At 38.6% G+C, this 21,706-nt stretch overlaps 1 protein-coding gene across 2 annotated transcripts in view; it reads left to right on the top strand.

Moving 5' to 3' along the window:
- The window catches only part of GRAMD4 (GRAM domain containing 4), a 75,390-nt gene extending 55,172 nt beyond the window's left edge, over positions 1-20,218 (top strand). For both annotated transcript variants that reach the window (XM_063155453.1, XM_063155452.1), the window contains exons 6-19: positions 777-909; positions 1,411-1,436; positions 3,241-3,332; positions 4,914-5,005; positions 5,923-5,971; positions 6,810-6,881; positions 8,208-8,251; positions 8,350-8,459; positions 9,650-9,804; positions 13,770-13,917; positions 14,373-14,466; positions 15,491-15,575; positions 17,273-17,341; positions 17,901-20,218. In XM_063155453.1, the coding sequence (XP_063011523.1) occupies positions 777-909; positions 1,411-1,436; positions 3,241-3,332; positions 4,914-5,005; positions 5,923-5,971; positions 6,810-6,881; positions 8,208-8,251; positions 8,350-8,459; positions 9,650-9,804; positions 13,770-13,917; positions 14,373-14,466; positions 15,491-15,575; positions 17,273-17,341; positions 17,901-18,002 (1,271 nt within the window). In that variant the 3' untranslated portion in view covers positions 18,003-20,218. The remainder of the gene's footprint in view (positions 1-776; positions 910-1,410; positions 1,437-3,240; positions 3,333-4,913; positions 5,006-5,922; positions 5,972-6,809; positions 6,882-8,207; positions 8,252-8,349; positions 8,460-9,649; positions 9,805-13,769; positions 13,918-14,372; positions 14,467-15,490; positions 15,576-17,272; positions 17,342-17,900) is intronic.
- Positions 20,219-21,706: the final 1,488 nt, after the last annotated feature.

Below are 21,706 nucleotides of genomic sequence, written 5' to 3'. Positions count from 1 at the left end.
ATTTTATTACCATGTACCCCTTTATTATGTTATTTTTCCACTGAAACTGACGTGCAGAAAGTGTGCATCACTTCATTATTCTGTTGTGTAAGACCAGGTAATAATATGACTGAATATTCCATATATAGAAAGTGGTATATGCAGCATAATTTCTGAAGGCTGACTTTAGAAAAAAAGAAACTCTGTGGGTTTTTTGTATTGCTCTATAAAGACACACACACACAATCTTTGTGAACTATCAGTGGTTGGAAAGTGGAAGTAAAAATGGCTCTAGCAGAATCTTGCTTATGTTTCCACCTCCCTTTCCTGTCAGATCCCTGTGGCTGCAGGGTGTTCTCCAGCTCTCTGCTCAGGAGTGATTTGCTTTGCACTTGCTTTTCTCAAGGTGACCCTTCAGCACAACAGGGAGCACTGAGATTTACATCAGTCTTTCATTTACAGAAGCCTCTTAACCAGAAAATGTTTTTACTGTGTTTGCTAAAAATTACTGTTTGTTAGGATGTTTTACTCTTTGTACTTTGGGTGACAAGATGCTTCCATGTACTGTCCTAAGAGCAATGCAGGAATCACTTTTAGTTTTATTTTACCAATTTAATGCAGTTGGGTTCCTGTGCAGTGGCACAAGTAAATTGCAAGTTTCCACAAAGAGTGTTGGTGAAGGATGGGGGAGCTGAGCAAAGTGTGCTTCCCAACAAACACTGTGTGTGGGAATGGCTGGCATTGCATAAAGGTGTCTTCTAGCACTATCCTGATACTTAGTGCTTCTTTTTTTATAGATAAGAGCTCTCACACAGTCTCCTCAAGACTCCATAAGTGGTTTTGTGATAAATTTGGGGAGTATATTGAGGACTTCAGATTTCAGCCAGAAGAGAATACAGTGGAAACAGAAGAGCCACTTAGTGCTAGAAGGTAAATCCCTAATGTCATTTTGAGAAATTCTTGGTGCCTTTACAAGTTACTTTTCTTCTCACTTTTTTTTTTCTTTTTAACCAGCCTTTTGTATGGTTTCAGCAATTGTTTCAATAACAAATAATAACACCAAAAGTACAGAATTACGTCAAAAGTTTTTTGACTACTTTGGACAAAACATGAGATTTTAAGTTTATCTGCTGTGTGAATTAAAATAAGATTTGTATTATTTACCAGGTTTTGTTATATGCCTCCCAGAAACAGTGAACAAAGGCTTAGTTAGGCTGGAGGGCTTTTAAACTTCAGTTTTCAGTCTGATGCAAGGTAGACTGTATTAGTAGAAACACATTTTGTAACAAGAAATAATAAAGAATAGGCAAGAATAAACGCCAGAATAAAGGCTTATAGTTTAGAAGCATGAAGAGTATTTCAAGGATCAAATGTACACAAGTGTTCACTAGTTGTCTCTTTAACAAATTGCTTTTATCTATTATTTTTCAGGTTGACTGAAAATATGAGAAGATTAAGTAAGTGCTTAGCAGTATTTTATTTGTTGTGTTTAGTCTGGTTTCATCTGGGAGAATACTTTTGATTTGTTGTCAGTGGTGTACATGCATTGCCTTCAGAATACCTTTTAAAAAGTAGTATTAAAGTCAAATTTTGGGTGGTTCCTAACTTCCACTACGTTAGCCACAAAATCTAGATTCCTGTTGTCCAGGGAGGCTGACTCAGAGCTCTCCAGAGTGTTGTTGTCACCAGTGATTTCCAGTCTTTCAAGTCTTAATCTTCTTTATGGGCTTGGTGTAGGCAGCTGCAGCAGAGCAGTGGAAGCAGCCCTTGAGTCCATGAGCTCTTGCAGTGCTTTGGGTGTGCCCATCCACTTCTTCATCTGCTGCTTGGGTTGTGCTGCTGATGCTTAAGGAAATGCAGTGCTAGTTGCTTAATTACTTCACATAGGAAGTGTGTTTGGGATTGCTCAGTCTCAAGCCAAACAAACTGGGACAGCAAGTCAGAGGCTGTCTTGAAGAAAGGCTTGGAAAGCTGTGAGTTCTACTGCAAGAGTGAGAGCTTCTGAGGCTCTCTGTGCAGGAGGTATCATCATTCTTCTCACGAAAGGCAAAACTGGTGTGGTCCAACAGGCACCTTTGGTGGCATTGCAGCAGCCCTCTCCTGTTTCCTTGCGTTCCCTAGCTGGTTTGCCAAGCAGTGAAAAGGATTAGAGGGTTCTAGGGAGCAGAGGAAGAGCTGCCCTTGCTCTTGCTGGCTGGGTGTGCCTGTGTGTGGGCCTCTCCCACGCGGGGCAGTCTCCCTGCAGTGACGGCCAGAGCAGAGCCTGCAGGGTGGCACACTGCCTTCAGGGAGGCATCATTGCCTGGCTTAGGAAGGGTGAGCAGCAAAGTGCCAGCCATGGGTAGAGTCCTGCAGAGACACAGCCAGGAGATCCAGCCTGGCTTTAATCTAGCTGGTGGAGCAGCAGCAGGGGAGGGAAGGGCTCTGGGTGTTGTCTGCCTGGGCTGCAGTAAAGCCTTTGGTGCTGTTTCCCACAGCATTCCCTGAAGGAAGTGGCTGATCATGGCTTGGACGGGTGTACGCTTTGCTGGGTAGAAAGCTGGCTGATGGGCAGGCCCAGAGAGTGGTGGGGATGGAGCTACACCCACCTGGTCACAAGTGGTGCTCCCCAGGGCTCAGTACTGGGGTCTGTCCTGTTCAGTATCTTTATCAATGATCTGGCCAGCAGCATGGAGTGCTCCCTGTCAGTTTGCAGTGACACCAACCTGGACAGGAGTGGTGGGTGGGAAGGCTCTGCAGAGAAAATCATTTAGAGGCATGGTTGAGTGGTGGATTTGGCAGTGCTGGGTTAATGGTCAAATACAGTGATGACCATAAAGGTCTTTTCCCATCTAAAGGATTCTGTGATTCTGGGTTGTTCCTTGGTGGCTTGTAATTCAGTCAGGTTAATGTAGATTGTTTTACAGTGAGACAAACTGACCTTTACAATGGTCTTTGGGGTGGTGTGACCATGGCTGAGAACAAGCCGCTTTTAGCATCAGGGTACCCTTATAAATGATGTTGATTTTTTTTTCCTTTTTTTATACTTAAGAGTTGAGATGTAATATTTGTCTTGGATAACACTTCATTTTTTGGAAATGCATTCTTTATTTGTTCAGTTACATTGGTGGGTTTAATTTTTTTTTCATTTGGATAAGCCTTTTTATCATTACATGTCATGAATATTCCTGTAGTTTTCTAATTTGATTGTTTGTAATTTAAAAGTGATTTAACCACTCCCAGCTAATTCTAATACTGCGTTTTTTCTCAACTTCCGTTTAGAGAGAGGTGCCAAACCTGTTACAAATTTTTTGAAGAATCTTTCTGCCTTATTAGACTGGTATTCTATCTACACTTCTGCTATTGCCTTTATTGTAAGTTATCCTACTCTTCCAGGAGTAGTAAGAACTTGAAAAAATACATTATTTGCTGAAATTCTTTGAAACTGCCATATCTGAGTAGGGGTTGTGCTACAGTTCCAGTCAAATCAAAAATGTAATTTCATTTGACACAAAATAACAGTAGTGGTCAGTTTGTTATATATAAAACCAGTTAAATTGTGTTTTCCTGGGTCTCCTGTAGCATAGTTTTGTAATTGTTAAAATAACTTAGAACTGTCTGGGTGTTGTTCATGCCTTTCTTGTTTCCAGTCTCCCAGACCTGGTAATTCAATGATTACTTCAGCCTCTGCAAAGTTTCTTTTTGTCTAGGGCTGAAATGCTGATAGTGGTTACATTTGGTGAGAAGCTATTGTCCCCATCAGGGCTCTTTGCCATTTGATAGGATCATACTGAGGAAAGGCAAAATGCCTTGATTTCATTAAGAATCAATGTGCAAACATCAGGTCTGTGAGCTAAGTTCAAGCATTTCTCTGCTATCTTAATGAGGTTTGGATGCTGCAAATAAACACAAGTATCTAGTGGAGTTTGGATTTGTTTTCCTTCCTCCTATTGTTAATGAAATGATCTAAATTCTTTTCATCATAGTGTATATGAAATTAATTTCTGTCAAAGGAATTGGCAATAGTTGTGTGGTGAAAATATCACACACCTTTTTGTTAAATAGTAACTCCCCATAAGTTACGGACCTTCTGCTATTTTGTATGGCACAGCTGAATGAATATTGAGGAGGAGACTTCCCTCCCAGTGCCCTTTGTCTGTCCCTTCCCCATATCTGCTGGTTTTTCTCTTGCCTCACCTGGTAAGCCCATATTTCAGATAAAAACTGAAAGAAGAAACTTGAGCTGTTTTTTTTTTTTTTTTTTTTTTTTTTTTTTGAAAGCTCTGGTACCTGGGAGCCAGAGCAAGGTTTCACTTTGTGGTTATCGGTAAAAACCCTAGGGTCTCTCACAGAGACTGTAGTCTCTGTTTTCAGAAGCTGGGTATTCTGTACCCAGAAGCTTTTTGAAGCTTTTTGTATTTGTACTTTTTACATAAAATAAAACCTGTTTTCCTGCAATCTTTTTCATCTTGGTAAAAATTTTTGATTTAATGGACCTGAAATAATAGAGTGAGAGTTTATCCTGTTGCCCAGTATGGGGCTAGTTGCTGTAACTCCACTTCTGTACCATGGCTTCTGTGCCATTGCTGGCCATATCATGGTCATGTAGCAGATTCACAGACTTGAGGGTTTACCTCTTTTTTTTTTTTTTTTCTTCCCTGCTAGCCCATCAAGTAATTGTAGTGTTGAAAATACTCAGTACTATCTCTGAGGCAGCTGAGAACTAGTGAAGTGTCATCTCTGGAGATCTGGTTCATTCTTAGTTTTGGTTTTGCATTCCTTAGTGTGGGGCCATTGTCAATCACAGAGTGGCTAAAATGTATTAATTTTTTTTTATATGAATTGCATGGTTCTGAGCCCAAGAGCACAGTGGGAAGTGGTATTTCATGTAACTCACTGTACCCCAGTTTGTAATCCACATCTCTCTTTGTTTGTTTTTTCTTCTTAATCTGCAGATTTACATCAATGCTGTATGGCATGGCTGGGCCATTCCTATGTTCTTATTTTTAGCAATTTTGAGGTTATCCCTAAATTACCTCATAGCCAGGTATTTGCATAAATACTAGCTTACTCTCTCTTAAGTAATGCTTTGTTCGAAAGATGTTTTATTATCCTTGCACTGAGTTATAAACTGCTACCTTTTCTTACATTTAACACAGGGAAATTCAAACCCAAATACCCTAAGGGTCATTGCTCAGTTTCTATAATCTTTTACTATTATTGGGAATTATCTTTGTATCCTGTGGCTTGGATTATCATAAACAATGTTGCATGCTCTCAGAGAAATCCCTCAGCACACTGAAATTCTAATATTTCTAATTCTGTGATGTTTAGAGTACTTGAAGAACATCACCTTCAATACTGAAGCTTGCTGGTTTTCCCAGCAGAGAACGTTCACCTAGGCCTAAAATGGCAGTTTTGCCTTTTTCCATAGCTCTTGAAATACTTTATCCAAAGTATCTTCCAATTGTAAAGTCAATCTCTTCTAAAAATTAAGTCTGGGTGTTTGTTTTTTTTAAATGCACCTTAAAATGGTGTAGATTACCTTAATGTTAATGTTGTAAACTACTTTTCTGACTTCTTAATTGATATTTTGTTTGACATTGTATTCCCTGGAAATTGCTGGTAGCAAATAGGCTTCTGAACAAGTTGATGTAATTTTTTTTGCATGAGAAAATAAGAGAAAATATTCCTAATCCTTTACTCCATGCACACCATTAAGTTTTGTTGTAAAACCCACAAGTAGTGATTCTGTTTAGTGTCTACTTACTAATATTTTTAAAGCTGGCTGTTGTTGGCCACTTGTGCTTCTGTTATATTGTGGGTTCTTTGTTAATTTGGGGATTATATTGTTTGCTTTTAAGCCGTAAGTGCTTATTGCAGAAAACTGCTTTTTAACCTTTTACAAACAAGCCGTGTTGATGGATGGAGTTCTTGCTCTCTAACTATTTCCATCATTCCTAGGGGTTGGAGGATACAGTGGAGCATTGTGCCTGAAGTTTCTGAACAGATGGTAGGTCTTTGATCAACTTCACCTGTATGCCTGCAGAAAAAATTGCCGCTTTAAACCTTTCTCTGTGTTTGTGTGGGTAGCTGGAAAGGAAGGAAGAGCAAGCTGCAAGTGAAGACACTACATTTTTTTTCTTTCTCTTGTAATTTAAAAGTCTTTAGTAACAGCACTCTTGGATTTACATGCTTCACCCTAAAATATTCCAAACTTAAAACACATTTCTAAAATGAATTTTAATTTATCAGCTTGGGCCAAATTAGGGTCTTCAAGAAGTCTTGCATTCAACTGGGGTCTTCAAGAAGTCTTGCATTCTGTTTTCTTTAAGAACATCATCAGCATTGCCAGCCCCGTCACTGGGTCTGGGTACACGTCCCTGAGGGACAGATCTAAGTGTCACTGTAATACTTCCAGGGATAGTGATTCCACTTCCCTGGGCAGCCTGTTTCAAGGCTTGGCAACCCTTCTAATAAACAAATTTTTCTGAATAGCCAATCTACATCTCCCCTAGCAAAGTTTGAGGCCATTTCCTCTTGGTCTGTCACTTGTTACCTGGCAGTGAAGACTGACCCCACACCTCATTACAGCCTCCATTCAGATAGTTGTAGATAAGGATAAAGTCTCCCCTGAGCCTCCCAAAGCATTGAAAACTAACAATAACCAGCACTGAAAGACATAAAAAATGGCTTTGAAACAAGGGATGAAAATGGTAAATGTAGAGACAATTAAAAGTGAGATGAGTATTGCTGAGAATGTTGAGGAGTCACCTTGTTCTGTAAAAATACCTTTTATCTGAGCTGCAAATCAATTGTTTCTTTCTTGGATTGTCTCTTTCTTGCTTAAGGAGCCCCCAAAAGAGGACCTGACTGTGTCTGAGAAGTTCCAGCTTGTTCTGGATGTGGCTCAGAAGGCTCAGGTACTGTGCTGCTCTCTGGCTGCCTCCTTGGGAACAAGGGGGTTCATGCTCCAGGTGGTCAAAGGAGGTTGTTAGGCAGCATGTGAAAACCAATGCTTAAAGAGGAAATACTTCTCCTGCAAAGGGAACTTTACCTGTGAGCAGTGGAGATCTCAGTAAGATTCCTGGAGTTTCTGAAATGGCTTGATGCTCTAGAGGATGGGTTGTGGTTCCCTGACTGCAGCTCTGAGCAAGCTCTGGAGGGGAACAGAAGCAACTTCTCACAGTTTTGTACCTTATGTATCATAGAAGCTTCTGATAATGTGGATTGGGTGGTGAATCTTCAAAATGTACTGGAGCGTGGATCCATATCACAAATCTGCTAGTTATAAAACTGATGTAGGAGACTCTGTTCCTTTAATATTTAGCTGAAGGCTGTGATCTGTTTGGCTGTGTTAATTCAGCAGTTTGCACTTCATCTCTAAAACAGCATGTTTTAAAAAGCTCCACCCTCTCCAAGCCTTGCAATCTGCTGGTGAGGCTGAAGGGAAGTTTTGTCCCAGCCCCCGGAGCTGGCTGAGGTGGCAGCTGAGTGGCTGCAGCATGCAGCTGAGCTGCAGCCTTGTGCCCTGCTTGGTGCTGTGCTGCTGTCAGAAGGGATTGAACCTTCCCTGCTGACTGTGGCTGCTCAGCTCCTCCCTCCTGCTGGGGTGGTGCCTGTGTTCATATGAACAACTTTGGAAATTTATTGGGAAGGTGAAATTTTCAGGTGCTCTGACTGTAAGGATTGGTCAGAGAGTATGGCCTGAGTCCTGAGCAGGGGTCAGTTGCCTCCCCATTTGTTGGAATTAGTTGAAATCTGCTGTCTCCAATGGTTTATTGTAAAAACTGATAATGGTGTGTTTCCAAGAAGCTAATAGTCCTTTTGATGAATTCATTTTTACCACTTCCTGAAATTTCAGTACTCAGAATGTCTGAAGAGACCTTCAGTTCTGTTACCTACTAACAGAAGCTCTTTACTCTTAGATTGACAGCTTAATTTAAAATATTTGCAATAATGTAAGTGCTTTCCAGTCATGACAGTGGGATCAAATAGTTTCTTCACTTGTAAGGATCAAACAAAAGTTACAGAACTAGGTTAAACGAGATGGAAGTCATCATGTATTGCTATTCTGTTCTGTATTTACTAAGTTGTGAAGTACATAAAAGGCTAAAAATTAGTTTTAAAAAAGTCACTTCTGGGAATTGCTTACCAACACAGTCAGAAAGCTGTTTGTTTTCATTATGTGGACAGAAACCCCCAAAACAATGCAGGACTTAGTTTTAATTTTCTTGCTTCTTGTGCAGAACCTTTTTGGCAAGATGGCAGACATACTGGAGAAATTTAAAAAGTAAGTTATCTGATGTGAGATCTTCTTCCCTTTTAAAACAAGTCTTGACCAATATCTGTAACACTGGTAATAAAATTTTGCTTCTTTTTTGTTTTCAGCTTGTTCATGTGGGTCCAGCCAGAAATAACACAGAAGCTCTACATTGCTCTATGGGCAGCTTTTATTGCATCCTGCTTTTTGCCCTACAGGATTCTTGGGCTTGCATTGGGTAAACACAATAAATAATTCACCTCTTACAGTCCAGACTTAATGGTCAAAGCTTACATGATCTTTAGAGGGAGAATTTTAGAGTTTAAGAGAGAAAACCTACATTAATAAATCATGCAGTGTTCTAAAGTATTTTCATTGTGCTTGGCATCATTTGTCATGACCATTTTGAAAACCATCTCAGTGTATAATAGGAAAAGACTGGATAATGCTTTTGCTTCTTGAAGAGGAGAAATCTATGATGAGCTGTTAGCAGAACTTCTCAGACTGTCAGCTCCCAGGCTTCTGGAAAATCCTGTATGTTGAGGGTTTTTTGCTTCTTCATCCTCGTAGATGAAATACGTGGCATGGCACAGGAGGCATGAAAGTGACAATGTAGGAAAAAAATAAAAGTATTAGTGGGATTACTGGTAAAACTTGGAGGATGGGCTGGACAAAATGAACAGACTACAGTGGGTCTGTTACAGATACTCAGTCTCAGCTGGGAATGGAGAAAAGGGTTCTCACTACACCATGAGACTCCTTGCTATGGTATGAAGCCCTGTACTGTGAGCTAAGAATTCTTTCTCATTAAACTAATGATGTAATCAAATTAGTATTACATTTAGTTAGCTTGAACATAAATGTAGGTTTGCTTGACGCAGCAATTAAATGTAGATGCATGAAGAATAATTGTTTGACTCTTAGGAGATCTGAACTGCACTCAGTAAAGTTTTGAGAGAGTATTTTAAGCCCAGATTGAATGGCAGAATGCAAGGAAATAACTTGTATAAGATAAGAGTTGGGACTGGAAGATAGAGGTTTATGTAGTACATGAGAGCCCTCTGTTGCCATTAAAATTCTTGCAGGAGCTGCATAGTTGAATGCTCTGGTGTGTTTTTTGCTTTGGTAGTATATACTGTTTTTAGAATGCTTCTGGTAATAAGGAACATATGTTTGAATTATTCAAATGTTCTTCTGCATAATAGTAGCTATGTAAATATTTAAAGGAACTGGGGATGGGAAGGAAAGAAAAATAATTTTCTGGTGTTGCAAGAAGAATAACAAAATAGTAAACCTAGGAGAATGGTTTTAACACTGTGACTAAATATACAGAATTCTGTTTCATTTGTGAACTTTTGAAAATAGGATCAAAACAGTGATGTTCTTAATGCCTCTTCAGCATTCAAACTGAAGTGACCTTTTTTTCAGGACTCTATGCTGGAGTCAAGTTTTTCCTTATTGATTTTATCTTCAAACGATGCCCCAGACTAAGAGATAAGTATGACACTCCTTATATCATCTGGATAAGCCTCCTGACAGATCCTCAGCTCAAAGAAAGATCTAATGCTACAGTGTCGAGACGGGTAAGGGCAATGAATCTTTTTGTCCCTGTGTTCTCAGCCTCTGAAAATCAGATCCCTTTCTCCCTTTTCCTTTTCTCCAGTGACTAGAGCACATTAAAGAGAAGGTTAATTAAATCCTTACAATCAATGTTAGTTGATTGTAATATCTGTTTTTTTTTTTAAATTATTTTCAAGATGTACAGTTTTTCTATGAATTCTGTTTCTTGTATGAAAGGAATCAATTATCAAAAATGTGTATGTATGTATAGAGATACTGTGAATCATGAAGCTGAACACACAAATAGAACACCATCCATATTCATACCAATTTTTTTATCTACATTCTGTGTAATACTGTTGTCAAGTACAGTATTTTTGTAACCAGTTTCTCTATTCTTAGACATCCCTTTTCAGTGGAAATTTACATGCTTATTCAAAATGAAGTGCAGTTAAAAAATAGATAAAGGCCTGAGTATAATATGCAATATTATAGTATATTGGCTTTCTAATGGGATAATCACTTACAAAGGTAGTAAGGTAGTTTACTACCTTTTTAAAAGTATATTAGCTTTCTAATTTAGAAATTAGTTTTTATTATTTTATAGTAGTATAGTAGTGTATTTATTTATAGTTTTAAATTATTAGTTTACTACCATTGTAAGTATAATCACTTATAGAGGTATTAAGGTAGTTTACTACCTTTTTAAAAGTATATTAGCTTTCTAATGGGATAATCACTTACAAAGGTAGTAAGGTAGTTTACATATGAGACATGATGTCTCATGGTTATTTGTATTAAGTGACCTTTTTGCATAGTGGTGACAAATGACTTCATGTCATACTCCAGAAGTACATTTTCTTTTTTTAAAAATGTCATAGTTAAATCACTAAGTATTGTGCTTTGTGCATCTTGGTAAATTCTTTTGGGGCCTGACGTGGTAACTGAGTCAGGGTTTTCCATATCCCTGGATTTGTCAATGTTTGTTAGTTTAAAAATTAAAATAGTTGTATTAAACCTTGAGTCTAATGCCATTTTAGCATTTGCTTAATGCTTCTTAGCACAGTATCTAATTGCATTCATGGAGTTTCTGAGTACTGTCTGAAATGCACAGTACTGAGCAGTAATTCAGCCTGGGTGTACAACTGGAGAGTAAAAGGAATAAGAAATTAACCCTTAGTTGTTAGGAGGAAATCTGGGGCTTGGGGGATGGTGGAGCATAGGATGGTAAAATAACTGCAGCACAATTGAATATTTCAGAAGGAAGTGGACAAGTTTCTTACAGAAAGTGAGTCTCCTGTTCCTGTTTTCCAAGGGATGAGAGGGGTAAATAAGCACTTGGATGAAGCCATCCATGGCCTGAATTTCTCTTACTTGCAGAAAATTATCTTAAAAGCTCACTCTTTCAGGTTATCTTTTACATACTGTGGTAGTTGTGACATCATATTGCTGAGTCTCTCTAATCTGCCTCAGAGGTGGAAGGATTCTGAATTGTTGAACTTGAGTCCATAAACTTAGAGAATAATGAGTCCTTTTGGCTGTTCTTCGTGGTTTTAGTTTTACAAGTAGAGACAGGGGTTTTGTACTACCAGGTCTGGCTCAGTGGCCTTGGCTTCTCTTCCTGGAAAGGATGTGCAGGACTGCATTACCTGCTTCCAAATGCCTTTGAAAACATGAACTTCATCTCAGTAATTTTAGAGAAACTTTCTTACCCCTTGAGAGATTTCTGCAAACCTCATAGTATGAAAAATAGATTTTTGTACTAAAAGGTAAAAACCAAAGAGAGTTTTAATTTTTTTTTCATAGGAAAGGCAGAGCCCAAAACATGTAGTGCCAGCATGTGTGCATTTGCTTTGGCTTCTTATTATTCAGCAGTGTACAAGGCAGAGTAAACTTAGACACAATGCAATATTAATTGCCTGTGCCCCACTCTGACCTTGTGTCCTTAGAGAGCAGTCCTGACAGCAGTATCTGATGGGTAAAGGTTGTATGCCAAAAGCTGATGGCAGATCGAGTGAAAAGGAATACCTCCAGATTGTTGGTGATATTTTAGACAATCAGAACTCTCCCAGCATTACAAATCCAATCACTTACAGTTAGATTTAAGGCTTAAGGAAATTATTTTCTCTTAGTAATTGGCCATTGGTTGTCTCAAGCCTGAGTGGTAAGAGGAAGCATTTGCATGTGTTAGTTAGGACTAGAAAGGGCAGAACTACTCATATTTTCAGCCACCAGATGTAATGGTAATGGTACTGAAGTTTAAACTCCCATTTTTTAAATCTCTTTATATAGCAGGTAGGTAGGAAGCAGTGTAGCAGAGAGCAGAAATAGTTCTTATTCCAGCACAAAGAGCATTAGATCTCTTGCTTTGATAATTTTTATATTTTGGGCCATGGTGCTTCACCTGGTTGTGTGCATGTGCAGCCAAATAGCTTGTCTAAGAAGGCCTTCAGAGAATTCTTTTCATCTTTAGTTGCACACAGATTGTTGAAGAAGCTTTTATTTTTCTTGGTTCCAGGGACTCAGCACCTCAGAAATTATATTAGTTACCATCAGCCATTTGCTTTCCATGTTAACTTTACTTTTTTCCCCAGAGGCATCATTGTATTACAGGTACCCTAAAAAGGTACCTTTAAGCAGGTAAGAGGGCAAATGCCCTCTGCTGTGCCTCTTTTGTCAGTCTGATTTCTAGTTAGCAATTGCAGTTCACAGGTTTTCATTTGCTTTGGATTTCTTTGCTTAGTGTGTAAATCCTGTGAGGGGTTGAGTGCTGCCAGTTTAGTGCAGAGTAACAGAAAGCAGCTGAAGGCTGCCTGGCCCTCAGCAGCTCTGGGGCTGCGCAGAATGCCCAGTCCTGGGCTGGCATGCTGTCAGTTTGCCACTTGTTTAACTGCCTGAGCATGGGAGGGCTCAGAGCAGAGCTACTCGTGCCAGCTCTGCAATCATGTGCTGCCCCACCAAGATGAGAATGGAAGAGCTGTCCAAAAGAACCTGCCTGCTCTCCTTCCAGAAGCAGGGCTTGTTGCCAGAGCAGTCCCCAGTGACTTTCAATCTCTGTTAGAAGCAGATTTTACTCAGGTATGGTTTTAGGAGCTCCATGGTACTTTTTTCCTTCCCAAGGATGCCAGCAACCATTCAGATTTTGTTTTATGTGTCAACACTCTCAAAATTCAGTGCAACTTCAAAGCACAGAAAAGATCACTGCTTCCAATGCAACCTGAATAAATTGAACTGGTGTGCTCTAATCACTCGTAACTCTTTTTTAATTGCATTCATTGTGTGTAGTCTCTTGGTTTGTGAGCAAAGTCTTGCAGTGCCGCTCAGTTCATGTTTTATTCTGTGTATTATACTGTTAAATAGATTTCACTTTTTTTCTTTTGTCACTGTCACATTTGTGTTGTTTGTTTCTTTTCCTGCTAGCTGTCAGGGCATGAAAAGGTATGGATCATAGTGTGGAAAACTTCCTTTCATTTCCAGCATTTCTATTCATAATGAGCTCACTCAGTTCTGTGTGGCTTTTTTTCCTCTCTTTTTTCTTTCTAACTTCTTTTGTGCAGTAATACTTTGTTTATCTCTTGAAAGCAAGCCAAGTACTGATAATATATTGTCTGTTAGTAATCCCAGTAGTTACAATCATTGGAGCTGTTTGCAGTGACTTAACAGTATCTAATGAGACATAGCCTTTACTGTAGAAAAATTATATTTTAAGATAGGTGCATTTAGCATCATGTGCTTCACCCCAGCAAAGTGTGTCCATCAAAGGGCAGCACTTTGAAAGGTTATGTTCAGGTAGCATATTAGAGGCTTGTGCTCTAGCAGCAGCATAGTGCGCTAGTCTGAAGTTAATTTATGGAAGTAGTTAGTGAAAATTGTTGCATTATAGATTTTTAATTTTTTTTTTTAGAAAGAGTAGCTAGCTAAATTATTTTTGAGAGTGTAGCTTAAATGTTGCTGCTCAGATTTTGGAATCATGTTTCTTTTCCTGCAGCTTCAAACAGCAACTGCCAGGAGTTATGTGGGCTCAAGTGCCCCCACTGGAATAAGCAAAGATGAAGACACAAGTCGTTTTCATTCCACCAAGAGAGGAAATTTCCATGAAGTTTTTAACCTGCCAGAGAATGAACGTCCTTTGCCAGGTATGATGCCACAGGAAGGCTACATTAGTAGAATATTTTGTAAAAAGCCAAGGATAATTTAAAGTTGAATTCCTTTTCTGTGCATTGTGTAGGTGTAAGCTTTTGATTTAAAGGTCTTGCTTTAAATTAGGATGAATGGAGGTGGTCTCTTTCATTCCATACCCTTGCAGCTCTTGGAAAGAGTGCACAGCCTGGTGTTCCTTTTATGGTTATGCAAATCCAGTAATCAAGTTAAAGGGAATAATTGTGTGGGTGGTTTTATTTTCTTTTTTTTTTTCAAAATAAGTGTTAAAACAGATGTTATGGTGTCTAGAACACAAGACTTAGGCCTTTCTTTCTAAGCACTTTTAATTATGTAAAGTTTAATATTCAGTGTTTTCTATTGTATAAGGAGACTTGGGGATAGTGCCAGTCTCATTTTCTTAAAGTCAGATTTCTTGTTATGCCTTTTTCAGTGTGTGAAAATGGCTGGCGCTGTTGCTTGATCAACAGAGATCGGAAGATGCCCACAGACTACATCAGGAATGGAGTTCTCTATGTCACAGAAAAGTGAGTGTTTGAATTAAAAAAAGGATCCTTTAATAATGTTTTGAAACAAAAATGCCATTTCAAGGTGCTTTGCAACATCAAGGCAGTATCATAGGAGAGGGAGAGCTGAGCCTGGTGTGTGGCTGTGCTTAGCAGATGAGATTTTGCCTTGGAAAGGCTTTTATAGGAATGCAAAGTAGCTCTGTACAGACAGCTGTTAGAAGCTGCAGCTCTTGATGTGGATAACATACTAACTGTATAGATATTAGAATGGAAACCTAAAACCTAAGTGAACATTCAAAATTGTGATCAACAGCTATTTGACAAATATTCTTAGTTTGGGCTTTTTTTTCAAGCAAGCTGAATGTGTAGGTTCCTTGAAATAACAGCACCAAAAAAGAAAACTGAAAAATAAGCCTTAGATTCAAATTTTTATGGGTGAGTGGCTGTTTTTTAAAATTTCCTTGCTTACCTCCCAGCCTCCCAGGACTGAATAGCTATGGTCATTACTGTTTGGGTCGTGCACTGAAATTCCTTTGGAGGGTAATGAAAGGAAGTAAAGCTCATCTGTATGCAGTGTCACCTAGTGATGGAAGCTGCTCTCCAGTGTTTAGAAATCTGAGCTTTTGTCTGCAGCACAATAACATGAAACTAACATAGTGTTTCTCATTAATCTTCTTTCAGGATGGTGAAAGACATATAAGCCTTTTGACATTTGGTATTTCAACTGTTTAAGGATATATGTCCCTTGTGTGTCTTTAAAATGCTTGTCAGGTTTAACCATTCAATGCAGTGATATAAATACAAGATTTCTTGTGTGTATGCATACTGTATGTTCTAGGCTTTCAGACACACCAGCCAGCTGCTAGAATTTATAAATGTTTGTGCTAAATTAGAAGCCATAACTTAACTGAACGTCTTTTTTTTTATTTTGAAAGTTATTTTAACTTGTGAGATTTCAAACTTCAGAAGAGACAAGAAGATATTTGAGAAATTTATTTTAAAACACTCTATTAAAATGAACACTTTCTTTTCTTGTTTTCAGTTACTTGTGCTTTGAAAGCTCAAAATCTGGCTCATCAAAAAGAAATAAAGTTATAAAGCTGTCGGACATAACAGATATCCAGAAGGTATGTCTGGTTGGTGTTGGAAATAGGGGAGAAAACTGGTTTTCTGTTCAGCTAGTCATGTTTTGCATTTGTGCTTTTGTTATTTTGGAAAAGCACGCCACTGATAGTTTGTATAAGTGAAATGTAATCCTTTGTTTATGAATGTTTCACAGAACTGCTTTTTCAGACTCAGCACAAGCAAACTTGCTCTAAGCATGAAGACAAACTAATTTACTAAACGCTTACACTCCCAGATTTTTTTAAAATTTAAGTTATGTTGCTTACAAACTCCATTGTTGACCAGAGCTGTGTAGGCCTTAAGAAGATCTACTGGTAACAGGAATTGTGTATTATTAACTTCAGTTTGAGTGTGGATATTGATAGATGCACCACCTGAAAAGTAGATGCATTAGAGGGAGGCAGGATTGTTGTCAGTGGAGAAATGTAGATCATTAGAATAAATTGATAAATAATGATATAAATTTTTAGATCATCAGAATAGCCAGACTGTGATGGGCTGGAATTTCATCTAGTTGGGACCCATCAGTAACAGAGGCAAGAAGTGGAAGGTTGGAAGCATAGCAAGGGCAGTGTTGTCCTTTCTCTGGTTGAGATTTATCAGCCTGTGGTTACTAATGGCTTCACTGGTGCCTTGCACCACTCTCTGTGGCCTTTAACATCACTTTTTGTTACCCTTTCTGAACTTCTCCCTATCTTAAACACAGACACCCTTGCTTTCTGCTGCATCCGTGCAACAGATTAAATCACGTTGAGCAAAGAGGCACCTCAGCCTGGTGTCTATTACTGCATAAGTACCTCCAGATTTTCAAATTAATTCCTTCTATTTCTTTGACATGTCTGTAAAGCAGACAGCTTATGCTCAAATTGAACATTCCTACTGGAATTAATAATTCATATTAATGGCTTTCAAACATTATGCTTCAACTTACTTTGTTGTTCAATAGGCCTTTACTGCCATAAAGTTTCTTTTGCATCTGTGTAGTGTTTTTAATGAGACAGGGATCATGCAGTCAAGCATAAAAACGTACTGTGGTTTTATTTGGAGGTGGGAAACCTGGGTCTGACTTGAATGTCACTTTCTCCCTGTGAATACTTCTGAATTCAGCAAACTGTATTCCTTCTTATCTTTATGGACTTTGTAAAAAACAAGCAAGCAATCCATGTGTGCCACTGGGTGCTGTGGTTTAGGTGACATGGTGGTGTTCAAAGGTGGGAGCTCTTTTTCAACCTTAATGATGCTGTGACTCTGTGGTACCCTGTTTTCTATCTAATTTTGGAACAAGCCTTTTCTGGTCTGCTTGCTGTTGCTGCAAGGAGTGGGTGGATGTCCCTCCCCTGCAGGGGAGGCTGAGGGTGATGCTCTCAGGCCCCTCTCACGTGTGCCCTGCCGGCGTTCCCCGCTGGGCTGGGCAGGACTGATGCTCACAGGGGGGCTGGGAATGCTGCCAGCAGCTCCTGGGAGCAAGGGGAGAGGAGGGTCCTGGCTGTCCAGTGAGGCTGTTCCCAGCAAGGCCAGGAGAATGGGGCTCCAGAGAATGGCAGCTGGCCTCATCCTGCTTTTACTGGAGATCTCTTAGTCATGGTTGGGAGGACAGGCCAGTGATGGATTGTGTAACCTCTGCAGCATATTTTGCAGTTGTTCAGTACAGAAGGTGTCTTATGTCTTTGTGTGTGGCTTTTTTTTTTGCTTTTTTTAGTATAAAGTGCTCTCTGTTCTCCCGGGATCAGGGATGGGTATTGCTGTATCAACACCATCTACACAGAAAGTAAGTAGCTGGCTGTATCTGTATTGCTGTGTTGGATTTCTTACCTTCTTTTCCTCCTCTGGTTAGCACAAGCATAAAGGCTCTTTCTTCCCCCTTATGCCAGTGGCTGTTTTTTTTTTTTTCTTTTTAAAAAATTCACTTGTCTATTATTCAGTGTTTTTGTCTTCAGAATTTTGATGTATTAAATATTCAGCTTGGTCTAGTGCATCTGGAGTGTTTTACTCTAACACTTCAGAAAGCTTTTCCCCAGCACCCTCCATCAGGTGCATGCAGTCTGCTATGCAGTCTGAAACAAAAAGCTGTTGGCTTGAGAGCATCCATGGGGGGAAGGAGGCTTTGAGGTGGGAGAGCCTGGCCCTCAGATGAAGTTTTTAAGGAAATGAAAAATATTAGGAAATATGCCATGTGGTCAAGGATTTGATAGACAAAAGGATTATTTAGTCTTTATCAATGCATTTCTACCACAATTGATCTGTTCCTAGCGACTTGACAAAAATATACCTAGAGGAAATTATTTTTCTTTGTGGACTGACATGATGTGTTTTTTTCTGTCATTTAGCCTTTGGTGTTTGGTGCCATGGTACACAGAGATGAGGCTTTTGAGGCAATTTTCAGCCAATACATGAAAATCACATCTGCATCATCCAGCACTGAAAGCTAGTGTCTTATCTTGGAAGAACTAAAGGAAACTTCCTTCTTGTATGACTTGGTAGTGAAAAAATGAACATCCTCATCTATTTTGCAATAATTTTTCTTGTCTGGTGGTTTATATTCTATCTGTTACATAAACCAAGTGTATTTTATATATGCCTTCATGTTTGTTTTTAAGGTTTTTGTAAAAAAAGACAAAAAAACCAAATGAAAACAGTGAAAGTGCTATCATCACTATTAGCCTTGCACATTAAGCACTTTTAATGTTTATTTACTGACATTAAAAGCTGGGAAGATGCTTGGAGACCTGACTATATAACAGTTTGATCCCTTTATCTCCACTGATGTCGCTAGGGATTCATTTGTCCCTTTATCTTAGTTGTTTTTCCCTGAGATGTGAGAATGATGACTGCAGCAGCCTGAAGTCACCTTCTTCAGCTTGGAGTTTTTAATTGGGTCCTTTATTGAAACCGATGGCAACACAAAGGAAGTATTAACTTCTTAGTATTTCCATATGGACAACTGCATTTAAAGTAACTCCTCCTTGCTAATTTTTGCATTGCAGAAGGATGTTTTACTGGTTTGGTTAACTTCAATTTTTCCTGCATAGAGATGTTTAAATTACTTGTACAGTAAATTGGAGGAGAAAGTTTGTAACTATATCTTCCTTTCCTCATTAACCAAAGCAAGAGGATGGAAGGCAGGCAGATACTTTTTATAAAAGAGGGCACCAAAATGTTGTTCCTAAAATGTTAGGCATCTTATAAATATATTTCTATAGGTACTTGTCCTAGAAGGGCTCAGCTGTTGTACATGTTGCATGTACAAGGCGTTTGTATGTAATGCATTAAAGACTTGAAGGCTTTTTGTGTTGAGGTGGGAACGATTAAACTAAACTCAGATGTGATCTTTTTTAATTTGGCTCTTTTCTTGAGTTACCTTGTGATAAAATTATGCTATAATATAGCAACTGAAAGCACCAGTTCTCTCAAAGCATAATTTGAGGAGCGTTGGTGTGCTTCTGTCTTCCCCCTTGCAGAACTAAATTTTAATAACAATTAAACCCAACTGCCAGGTAAAACAGGAAGGCTGCACTCCTCTAAACTCTCTCAGGCCTGTCTAGCAGCAAAGCACATATTGACCTTTGTCTTTAATATTAGAGAGCTTTTATACTCTATATAATAGCACCCATCTGAGAGGTTTAGAGTTTTATTTGCATTTTCATGAAAGCACAGTAGGAGTTATGCCAAGCCTTCCTGAGTGTCTTTTCCTTTGCTATGTCTTTTGAGTTGAGTAGTATAGATGTCTCCAGACATTATATAAATGGCCGTTAAAAAAAGCAATGGAGATGTGAATTCTTATGTAAAATGAGACTTAATTTCATAGATTTTTTTCTCTGTTTTTCTTTTTTTTTTTTTTTTTTTAACAGGAATTTCCTTTCTTTGTAAGGAAAGGGGTAAAATGAAGGAGGGAGAGGGGTAGCAAACACCAAAGGGTGTTTAACTCTTAGCACAGTTTTAACTTGAAGTCTGTCAATAAGTACAAGAGTAATGAAGAAGGTGGAGGTCAAACTCTACAAACCTTATTTTAGTCTGGCCATGAAAAGGTAGGATATGAGAACTTAACAGAAATTTTATATGAAGCAATTGTGTTGAATATCATAATTTGTTTGAGTATTGTAAAGTGAAACACTGATGGGGTATGCCCTGGGTGGAAATGTAAGCAGGAATGGGGGAGAAGCCACTGTAATGGTTAAAATGCAATTTTCAAGTTCTCACTTTAGAGTAGCACTGGAAAATGTCTGTACATGACCTGAAAAATGGGTGCATTTCTAAGACCACCTTTGGTATGCTGTAACTCAGGGCCTGGAAACTTCAAATACAAGTGAACTGGTGGGAAATCCATTTTGCCACCATTTAAAGTGGATGTAGCTTGACAGTTTATGGTTTCATAACTTTACACATTCAGGTTGTGTTTAAGAAAAAATTATTGATCTTAAATCTTTCTCATCAAAACTACTTTAAAATCAGTTAATATCTTTTTTGTAATTGCTACATATTATAATTTGGCTTTTCTTTCTAGAATCTTCCTTGAATAGCAAGTGCAGCTAAAAAATAGGCATTAAAATAGCTTAATGTTATATAAATCTTAATCAGATTCATTCATTTTGTCTTAAGAAGAAAATCCCTTGGATGTGTTTTAAGGTTATCCTTTTTTTTTTTTTTTGAAGAAACAGAAAACTATATTTTTTACAGAGAGCATGCTCTTTTTCTTATTTTTGTATCATTTTTCAAGTGTAATTTATACCTTCACTCTGGTCATAACAGCAGTTTCAGTAGGAAATCAGTTGACTTGCACTTATTACCTCCTCCCCCTCCACCCTTCACTGGTGACCCTCGTGTCCAGGGTTCTCCTAGATTCTGGTTCCTGGAGGAGCTGTAGGATCTACACTGCTGGTGCCAGGACAGTGAACCACACCTAGGCTTCCCAGAGGGAGAAAAGATAGCATTATCCTTTTCCCAGACTGAAATGCCTCATGTGTACAATACACTCTTAAAATTTATTTTCTGAATGAAGAAATTAGAAATGTCTTATAAACTCTGATGTGCTGATGTTTGAAATGAATCCACGCTTTAACAGTGTGAACTTAAAAGTTAGCAATCCTTAAAGCAGCAAACCTAGTGCAAACTGCAATGCAACATTGGTTCTAGTGTAGAGAAAACAGACTGGATTTCTTTGTTTGGTTTTTTTTTAATAGAGCTGTAATATAATTGACAGACATGTGTGTACATACTTTGCAAATTTCACTTTACATTGGGTTATCCGGTTTCCCTGCTGCACAGCTGCTCCTCCCGGGGTGTCCTTTGGGTGTTCACTGAGGCTTTTCTCTCCTGCTGCACCCTCTGGAGGGCAGCAGGGGATGGGCAGTGAGTGAATGTATCCTGGGCTTGTGTGACCACACTGCAGCTCCCGCCTCAAATTCCAATCTTCCCGCTTGGTTCTGCAGTGCAGCCTGGTGCCCTTCGGAAACGGGCTGGGTCGGAACACTTAATGTAAAGTGCTTTAAATAGCTGAAAGTGATGTTCTTGTCATTCTGTCTGTCTGACTGCTGTTTATATTTGCAATTCTGTTCGTGTCTGTGGATGTCTGGATCATTCACGTGTAATTGGATTTAACTTCTTTGGAAGTTCATTGGTTAGTTTGAGTCCCTTTTAAAGACAATAAAAAAGGGAGATGAAAACTGACTAATTCTTTATCACTGACCATTTAAATTCAAAAGAGAAACAAGCTGAAATATGAAATCATGCCTTTCTGTGCACTGTAGCTTTTTTGAGGCAAGATTGAATGAAACAAGCTATTTATTAGTAGCAACATCACACAGGATGCCAGCAGCAAAACTCTACCCTCATTCTGCAGACAAAGAGAAAAGGAATTTTACCCGACTGTGAAGAGATGAAAGGATGTACCTGATTTTTGGCTACTTAAACCTGTTTGAAAACATTGGTAGTTTTTATTGAACTCTGTACATTTTGGCAGATGTTTAATTTCTACTAATCATTGAAATATAATGGATGTTAAAATTTTTATGTCTGAAGTTTGAGTCTATATTTTGAAATTGTAAATAATTCATTATCAGTGTAACTTTTGTTCGACAGAAGACTTATACTGTATGAATAATTGAAATAATGAAATTATTTGCCCTGTACATTTTTT

The sequence above is a fragment of the Melospiza melodia genome, chromosome 4, assembly GCF_035770615.1.
Source record: "Melospiza melodia melodia isolate bMelMel2 chromosome 4, bMelMel2.pri, whole genome shotgun sequence".
In the NCBI taxonomy this organism is placed as follows: domain Eukaryota; kingdom Metazoa; phylum Chordata; class Aves; order Passeriformes; family Passerellidae; genus Melospiza; species Melospiza melodia.
This window is presented reverse-complemented; position numbering and strand designations above follow the sequence as displayed.